The 9,517-nt window shown below is 39.7% G+C and overlaps 1 protein-coding gene across 1 annotated transcript in view; it reads right to left on the minus strand.

The window, feature by feature from the left end:
• Positions 1 to 571: 571 nt before the first annotated feature.
• Positions 572 to 9,517, minus strand: part of LOC104619829 (macrophage mannose receptor 1-like) — a gene marked incomplete at its 3' end in the record, with an annotated part of 22,408 nt that continues 13,462 nt past the window's right edge. The window contains exons 13-22 of the mRNA XM_010285850.1: positions 8,593 to 8,680; positions 7,878 to 8,022; positions 5,487 to 5,522; positions 5,223 to 5,386; positions 4,663 to 4,730; positions 3,658 to 3,758; positions 3,188 to 3,327; positions 2,159 to 2,273; positions 1,335 to 1,516; positions 572 to 674 (exon numbers count right to left, since the gene is read on the minus strand). Coding sequence (XP_010284152.1) covers positions 572 to 674; positions 1,335 to 1,516; positions 2,159 to 2,273; positions 3,188 to 3,327; positions 3,658 to 3,758; positions 4,663 to 4,730; positions 5,223 to 5,386; positions 5,487 to 5,522; positions 7,878 to 8,022; positions 8,593 to 8,680 — 1,142 coding nt within the window. The remainder of the gene's footprint in view (positions 675 to 1,334; positions 1,517 to 2,158; positions 2,274 to 3,187; positions 3,328 to 3,657; positions 3,759 to 4,662; positions 4,731 to 5,222; positions 5,387 to 5,486; positions 5,523 to 7,877; positions 8,023 to 8,592; positions 8,681 to 9,517) is intronic.

Here is a 9,517-nt window from a genome sequence, read left to right on the forward strand (position 1 = left end):
GGGGGGTAGATCTGGGGGTGAGCGTGGGGAAGAAGCTTTTAGTGCATTGTCTAACTAGCTAAGATACCTATGGTGGAGGTTACTGATGGATTTGTCTTTATGCTTTGTATCTGCATTTGCAAAATTACCTGATTCAGACACCTATGTCTGTGCGAGCTGGATAAAGCACAGATGGCTAAACTTTTCTGTCAATGGAGGAAAAAAAGCATTTTGAAGGCACAGCTCTTCTAACCTGTTTTGGGCATTTGCCTGAGGATGAGGCAGTTGAATCCTGCTTTCAAAGTGTCTCCTCGCCATGTTCAGGGAACTGATTTAAGTGATTTACGTCCGCAGGGTAGGTGAAGTCAGCCCCTGCGAGTGCTGGCAGGGGAGAGGCTGTAGAGCAAAAACTTTTTAATAATCCTTATCCCAGAGCGGGTTTTGTGCCTGGAATTCCCGAGCTGGGAAAGTAGCCCTGCTTCCCTCGCCCCGGCTGCCTCAAGGCACAGCTGGGCAGTTACGACGGAGCACTCGTACGGTTGGACCGTTCAGTAAATGTCTTCCAACAAAGAAGGTGAAAATTAAAACTTACTGCTGTCCATCTGGCAAATATAGCTTTTGTTATGCTGGCAGTCAGTGTTTTCCCAGTACCCTGCTTCATCTGCAGATCTTGTCGTCATTGCAATACAGTCGGTCTAGGGAAAAATTAAAAAAGAAAATCATAGCTGATGAAGTGCAAAATGTCTGGCAAAATAATAGAAATAGGTTTGAGGAGACAAAGTTAATAGCTTTCTTTTCTGATTTTTTGGCTCTTATTTTCATTTATTGTTTCTTGGAAAATATATTTATTCTTTTATATATCTTAAGCAAAAGTATTTCCCTTGGCAGATTACTGTAAGAACTTTTCTCAGTTTATTAAAATTTCTTGGAGTGCACCAAAGCTATTTTTACTATGTAGTTTATGGAAATTTGTACCAAATTTGTTGAGCTTTCATTTGGATTCATGCTGTACAAGGAGAAACAATAAAACAAAGTAAAAATCCCATCTGGTAATGCTGAATATTTTCAGTAAAATCTGATAATTCTAATTAATTCTAGCAGTAATTATAATACAGCACTACTTTTCTGCAGCTCTGTACTTCTGCAAAGGAATGATAATAAGTATAGACTCTAAGCAGGCCTATTAATCTCTGGTTACAGCTTTAAAAACTTGATCTCTGAAATATTATTCAGTTGCCTTCTGCTTTAAACCATTGAAATGTAGGATCCTAGCTGAGAGACAACTCAAGCTGGTTAGGCTAACCTTGAGTATGTTATCTAAGTTATGCATTTTCTGATTTTTTTTTTCCATTTACCTGTATTGTAATATACTTCCAGTCAACTTTTACGAATTTATCTCTAATTGGGAATTGTCTTGCCCACTTTGCATAGTCAAAAAAGCTTCCATCTGTCCAAAGATATGTACCCTCACTGTTAATGTCATTCAGTCCAATCCATGTTTCACTGGCGACATCCCTTAGGTGAAAGGTGAAGAAGGCTATTAAAAAAAAGAAAGATCAGAGAAAGAGAGTAGCTGAGGAGTTTTCTTCAAATTCAGTGTAAACCAACTTCCAAATAAAACAACCAATCAGCTTTTAAAAATATTACAAATGTCACGTACAGTATTGTTAGACTATGAGTTAATGGTAAAAGAGAAAAAATACAACGGGTTATTTAATTGAAGCAGTTTGATTTCATTAAGAAAAAAAAACAAAAAGAAAGGTTTTTTAAATAAAAATGATAGTGACTTCATGGAAACATTATAGACTTTAGAGCTAGAATAGACTTCAAAAGGGTTAATCAGTTTTCCCCAAGGCAACATCAGCTGCACTTACGTCATTTCTGATGGATGTTTGTTTACTTTCTGACTTGAATATCTGTGGGCATTTCATTACTATGAACTATTACTATTTATCCCATCTTCCAAGGCCATGAAGAACAGATTATTCTGTTCCCTCCACATGACACTTTGGCCAAGAGATGGGAAGTGTCATACTATCTCACTCCAGTCTTCCCTCTGGATCAAGCAGCTCCAGGTCTTCCTTCATAGGTTATCCTGTTTAGATCTGGAGGCTAGTTTAGCCTATACAGTTAAACGTGCTGGCTGCGTACTTAGCGCCAAGAGGTTCAGATGTCATACCTTGCACTTGCTCATTGTGTATAGAGGCCAAATTTCCCCCTAATTCTATACAAGCACTTCTTGCAGAGTGCCAAGTCAGTCTCTCTGCTCCTCTGGATCCAAATATTTTATAACACTGTGGGGAGAGTAAAGGATTAGACAAAATTTCAGGTGTCAAAGAGTATTAAAACTGTTGGTTTTGATTAACTCCATTCTAGTCCCTGCATGTAAAGAGCAGCAGATGGGGGATCTGCTGAAATGCAAATACTTGCAGCCAGCAAGGAGACCCAACTAATCACAGCGATGCATGTGCAGCACTTACAAAACTGAGGGCTATCCAAGGCTAGTGCTGGGCAATAGCAGGCGACCTCCAAAAGCTGTTGTGGAATTAAGTAGATATCCAAGGTGCACAGGTAGAGATTTCGGGTCACTGTTTTTTTTGGTTTTTTTTTTCCTGATTGGGAACATAATTTGGGGCAGGCAACTCTCAGGTCGAGTTCTTCCAATTATATACCACAAACTTAGTGCTAAAGCCTGAACCTGTGTGAGCAGTCAGCATGAGCAGATCATCGACAGGAAGAAGTGCTCTTTTGTACCGCGTATTAGTATCCCATGGGGATATTTATTTATTGCTGTTTGTGTTAAGATGAGTTGTTGTGATAATTGATTACAAGAAGAAGTGTGACCTTTCATTTTTTCATCTCAGCGTTACTCAGAAAAAGGGGCTTACACTTACAGATAAGGGTAATGGAACAGTATTTCCATACAGTAAGTATGTCTAATATAAACAGAAGATTTTAGAAACTGAAAAAGTAGCTATAACTAGAGGCATGTGGGGCTTTACAAAAATTATAACTGAAAACATTCAAACTCACCTTACTTTAAGATTCAGATACGGACTTGGCAACGTGAACATTGACTACACTGCTGATTAGAATACCACTTAATAAACTGGTGTATAAAGTGAGATAATTTATATAGACAAAAGGGATAGTTGTTTTCTCTACCTATAGCATATCTGCTAAATATGGCTGAGATTTATTACTGCACCTTATTGTTAAACAAAAGCCAAGTTTCAGGACATCCTCCCAGAGGTGGAAGTACAGTAGGAGCAAATCCTGAGTAATTTGAATTGTGCCTTTCACAGATGAAGCCATTTTTCACAGCACAGTTTATATCTTTCCAAAAGCCTGTAAATAAATGAAATACAGAGAATCACTGTCTGAAACTCTCGTACCACCATTACAGCAGGCATCTCCAGACAGTATTCATAAAGCACCAATGAAACCTTCCAGAGGCAGATGAAACAGTTGACACGTACACTGTTTGCCCTAATACACCCCTCCTTCTGCTGCGGTATATTTGTCTCCTAAAAGTGATGGGATCGTTTTAAGCCTCAGCATACTTGTTATGAAGAACTGTCGTTATCGTGCAACTGCCTATTTATAGGGCAGCAGCAAACATTTTAGCTTTTGATGCTAAATTTTCAACCAAATATTTCTTGTTGCTACTGTACTCACCAAAATCTTTTGACATTATCACACAGTTTTCATCATTATTTGCAAAGTTGGGTTCATTTGGAGCCCAGGCAACATAGTTCACTGGGGTCTCATCCAGCCAGCTGAAGGAAACAAGGGGACAGTGGCTGCTGAGCAGACATCTCCAACAGTCATTTCGTTATATCTGTTTAGCTAAAGGGCTAAGCAAAGTATTAACAGTGACCAGAGGACAAAGGCTCTCTATATACTGGAGAGGATATATCAGCAGCATTACTGCTGCTTCTCATTTCTTTAGTACTCTGACATTCAAGTCCCATCAGTGCCCCATTTTGCCATAGGTTGGACAAACAACGTCACACCCAAAGGGAAGGCTTCTTGCGAGCTGGACAAGACTGAAACCCCAGAATCTTACCAGTGGATGGACTTGCCTGTCATCCAAGAAAGGTGTCCTCCTGGAAGCCTTCTACAAACAGCTTTCTAAAATAGGTTCCCTACCAGGAATTTCAGAAAGCTGTTCGGTCAGGTGTTGCTCACATTTCTTGCTTCCAGCTCACATAATGAACCACTGGGATTCGTCTGAGTAAACATTTACATCCACATTTCAGCAAAACCTCCTGGGCTTTCTCTGTAGCCATTGGAGATCGGGTCAGACTTAATCTCATCCTAAGACTGTTGTCTAAAATGGATCAGGTGAATAACATCCTAAAATCAGCTGCTTCTCTTCACTACCTATGAAGGGGTGCTTGGGTGTTTAACTCTGTTCTCTCAGTGTGAGACATTAAGTGAAATGAACCTTAGCCACCATGAGCTTCCATTGGTTTTGCTCTCCCGGATTTGGAAGGAAAACACATTGCTCTGTTTAAATACAGAACTTCTGATCTGATCTGAGACTTCTCCTGAAAGATATCCAGAGGTCAGCTGCACAACAGTTACTAACTGGTAAAATGAAAGCACACACAAATATTCCCACAGAGCGAGATGAAATTACCATCATTTGTTGTCTATTACCAGTTTTCCTTTACTTACCTGAGTTTCTGATCAAAGCTGACAACTAAGGCAATGAAATATGATTCCACTCCGAGTTTTGTGTAAATCTAAAACAAAAGTGATTAAGACTTGAGGACTGCAGTTCCTCAACACCAGGCAAAAATCTAGAAGCCCATTAACCATGCCTGTGATTTTTTTTTTCTTGCTATTTCTTTTTTTTTGAGCCTCAGGCAAGAACATTGTAGGTTCAGACCAGGGTTTCAAGCAGTCAACAGGGATACAGGGAACATACTGGAGTGAGGAACCCACTGGATAGGAAAGCAATAATCACTGTGTTGAACACTACATATCTTAGAAGAGATAAGCAACCTGGGCCTGAAGTATCCTTTGCTGAGCCTTTAACATTTGCATACTTTTTTCCTCTGCCTAATAAAAGCAATAGTAATTTCTTTACAAGTCTTGAACAAATATATTGTCATATAAGTAATGTAGGACAATAGCTCAGAACTCTAGCCTTGCTAAATATCTAGACTGTTTTCTTTATTTTATCAGCCCCTCTGCTTCAGAATTCAGTTATAATTAATAGAATCAGTGCTTACGTATTTCCATAGAAATTGTCTTTTGCTTTCATTCTCAATGACAACAAGATCTGCAAAGTTCTTCTGACAAATTCTCCGTGCTTCTTCCATATGGACACGTTCTTTGCTGAAATAGTACTGCTTATCTTCATATATAATCCATCCATCATCAGTTGATTGATATTCTGAAAGATAAAGAAGCGTATATATTACATTCATATCTGGTCTCTACAAAGTCTGAAAGCTCTACAGTACATATTTGTTTGAAAGAGGAAAAAATCCTACCAAGCTTGTAGTGTGGTTCAGGTTTCAGCAATGTACCTGTAGAATAAAAGATCATCATGAGCAACATTCAAAATACAAAAAAAAAAAACAAACCAAAAAAACCCCTCCAAAAACCAAGAGATATTTTCTTTATGTAGCTGCAAATGCTTTGTATAATAGAGAAAAAAAGTGGAAGTATTATCTAATGTATTTTCAAGATTTTAGAGCACATACCACTGGATTAAATTAAAAAATAGCTATAATTTAGAAACATTTATCTGGTGAAAATACATATCTCCAAAAGCACTGTATTAAACAATCCAGAATGTGCATCTACTTTGTAGATGAAACGTACATCAGTTTAAAAATTTGTTTAGTATTTTTACCTGGCATGCTATTATTAATTATTTTTTACATTCATGGGACTAGAGCCAAGCAACATAATCCAGCCAATATATCCAGTTCTCAAGCTTACCTGCATAATAGTAAACTATTCACAAGTGCTGAAAACTTAATGCTGGTGTTTTGTTAACACCACACATCGTTTCCAGTATCTAGATGCATTCCTCCTATCTTGATGTCTGGGCTTCCGCTAGGAGAGTCTGTCTTTAAGAGAGTCCTGGGGAGAGCCAAGAAGTACCTGGAGACCCAGTAGATACGAAAGCCCAGTTTCTGATTACAGGATGGGCCAGGAGGAAGCGATTAACTTGTCATTATTCCCTGAGCCAGCTATAGCTCCTCAAAGGTAGCTCTGCTTTCATTTGGATGCCTGTTATTTTGTTCTTCACAAAGACTACTAATGCTGTTATTAGCTTTCTCCATTTCTTGTGTGGTTTGATGGAGTGGAACACATTATTAAAGAAATTACAGAAACAGTTTAGATGAGAGAGAAGCAAAGAAGTGAAAAAGCAATTTAAATTTTTCTGTTGGGAGCTTTTAAATATTTTCTTCTTAAGCAGTTAATGCAGAACAGAACTAAAAATAGTCAAATATCTTCATGATTAATTTGCATACTTCATCTCATTTTTATTTTTTTTTTAAATCCTAACATAACTATAACATTCCTTGCACTTCAGAAAAATGGAGTGTCTTAAGTGAATATGAGGGAATTAACAGCTGACCATCTCTCCTCTCACGGTGATCATAACCTAATCTAGAATCACAATAACAAGATCTAATTATTTTAATTTTTTTTATTTTTTTTTTACTTTGAAAAGACCATCTAGAATCAAGCTAATCTGGTCAGATTTATGTCATGGTTTCTGAAGTGCTCCTGAGTAATCTCAAGAGCAGAGAGCCACGTCTGTACCAAGCAGCGTGCTCAGCACGCCGGGAAGGGTTGCACAGGCTGTACTGCTTCGAGCTGGCATACGGCAGTCAGTGTTCCCACGGTGCCTTCGTATGACTAATCTACCCACCAGGGAACAGTGATTCTTCCTTTTTGGTTAAGCAATTTTTCAATGGTAGCATGATGCCTTAGTCTCTGTTTAAGGGTAACAGTTTTGTTGGCAGAGTCATCAAATATTAGACATACTCAGTGCTTTTGATATAACTGCTTCTCCCTTCCCCTCACTATTGTGCCTCCTCCTAATTCCCTGTGTGCATCCAACTTTCTTTTCATTTCAAGAAGCGTTTAAGAAGCTCCGGCTCCATGGAGATGCATAAAAGTATTCAGTTTACAACCAGGAAGCAGGGGTGTAAAAGTAAGGCCAAGTAAGCAAAGCAAATTCTTGCATTATCGGCTGTCACTTGGGGTCCTCAGCCCGCGAAGCCCCAGTTTCCCGCTGGCAGGCACCCCAACGCATGGCCGTCAGGCCCGTTTCGTGCCCTGGCACCGGGTGCGGGAGGCCTGGCGTTAGGGCCCTGCTTCCCAGGCAAAGCTGGTGGGTGCAGGAGTCCTTCAAGGCTTTTGATGTCTTTGTCTCAGAGTTCCAGGTTCTACAGCAGGAACTCCTCTTGCCAGAACCACTACCTCTGGTCCTATAGCAATGGATCCCTCTCTTTGGTTCCTATTTTTCATTTCACAGTGGGAAGCAAAGGACTTTTTCTCTTTTGCACAGGGAACCCTAGTGTCCTGCATCTTTGGCTCTCCTGGGTAAGCCTGAAGAAGAGAGAAAGACAGGGAGGACATAAAAGGAGAGGGGATAAGTACCTTTGCCTTGCAAATTTATTCAACCCATGGCAGAAAGAGATAAAGCCAGAGATAAAATAATAGGGACATCTTCAGCTTCCTGCATCTGAGTACAACTGAAATATCTTGATTCATTCCTCTTGCGTTGTGTTGTGTTAACTGCAACCGGTTTTAAAATGAACAATTCCCAGTATCTTTCTTCTTTTCAATTTGCTTAAATCCATACAATTTGTTTTTGAACATGAGTTTATCGCTGCAGTTAAATGGGGAAGTAATCATACCTTTCTTTGTTTCACAAATCCAATTAAGTAAACGTTCACAGCGCAGGTCATTCCAGCGCATTTGGGGTGATCTATTAAACATAACACAGTGTTCAAGTTCTTCATAGTTGTTCGGTTCATCTTCATCCCAGTTGTCATAAATTACCTGTGTTGGAAATACATCTCAATTACTATGTGATTCGAGCTGAGTGGAAGTAATAGAGATTGCCATCATAACACCAGTTCAGGGTCTTGTCATCTCAAGTACCTTGTTTAAGGGATCAGTAGGAGTTCAGATAGGTCTGAGAGGGCTGTGGAAGTCGTGCTGATCAGCTCGCTTTCCCCATCGCTCTCTGGAGAAGGTGTAAAGTTTACATGGTACAGAAAAGCATGTGTCTGATCGAGGGAAAACCGATGGGCAGAGGGAGTTGTGTTTATCTCCCGTTGTGAAAGATGGCAACCTGACCTCTTTGTACTGGCACACAGCAGTGCCCGGTCTGGGCTGCTGCGAAGACCTAAGAGCACAGACCGTGGAAGATGGGATATGACATGGTACTTCCATTAGTGTGTTAAGACAGTGCCATCACTGAGCACTGCAGACACTCAGCTGATGGATAAAGGGCTGCCATGCACGTGCCGAAGGTTTAAAGACATTGGAAAAAAGACATAAAAAGATGAAAATCTATATATTTCGAAGGCCCGGAAGTCAATTTATATCCAGCAAATAAGTACTCACAGGGGAACCATCAATCCAGGCAAATCCTTCATCAGGATTTAAGAGGAACAAACCGATCCAGAAAGCCTGAGTGTGCAGTCCTTTATCCCTAAAATAAATCATACAATATAGATACATGAGCGTAGAAAGAGGGGCCACGATGTAAGTGCTGGAAAGCACGGAAACGTGCTGCTTTCTGTCACATCTGAACGGGGAGCTGTTCCTGCACTGAGCCCCCAGCCAGGCTCAGCGCCTGCGCTCTGTCAAGGGGCTTCTTGGCGCTCTGTGCCGGAGCAAGACTTGCCACATTTGAGTGTAAATCAAGGGACGAGTGATGAGGCACAGAGCTCGCTCAGGCTCCCGTCCTTGCGGCTGCGGCAAGAGTTCACGGACAGAGGCTTTAGCTAAAGTAAAACATCAGTAGAGAGCTATAATGCAATTTAACTAATGAAATATAGTGAAAATACTGGTTTTTCAACTGCTTTGATTTGCTTCTTGGCAGTTCCAATGTAGTTTATTTAATAGTTCTTGCTATTTATCTTATCGTATCTATGGCCCAGATAAAAGAGAGTCCTATTTAATTCACTACACAGCACAAAGATTTCCCTTCACAAAGATTTCATAGTCTAAAGCAAAGAGACTTAACAGACAATTTCTCACAATACTGAAAAATAATAAAATGAAGAAGGGTGAGATAATGAAGACTTTCTATGTGACTGTTTTAAATCCATTTGAGAAATTAAACCTAGATTCAGCACTCTGTGAAACAGTTTTTATTAAATATCTATATACTCCCTGCCATTGACACATAACTGACACACTGACATTACAGAATACAATCAGAACGTAGTGGTCTAATTTGTGGGGAAAATAATGGCATAATTTCTACATGGCAGGCAAGACATCATCGATAGTGCTAGCAAAAATTAATTAAACAGAATTCCTG

This window comes from Phaethon lepturus, unplaced genomic scaffold, assembly GCF_000687285.1.
Source record: "Phaethon lepturus isolate BGI_N335 unplaced genomic scaffold, ASM68728v1 scaffold47640, whole genome shotgun sequence".
NCBI lineage: Eukaryota > Metazoa > Chordata > Aves > Phaethontiformes > Phaethontidae > Phaethon > Phaethon lepturus.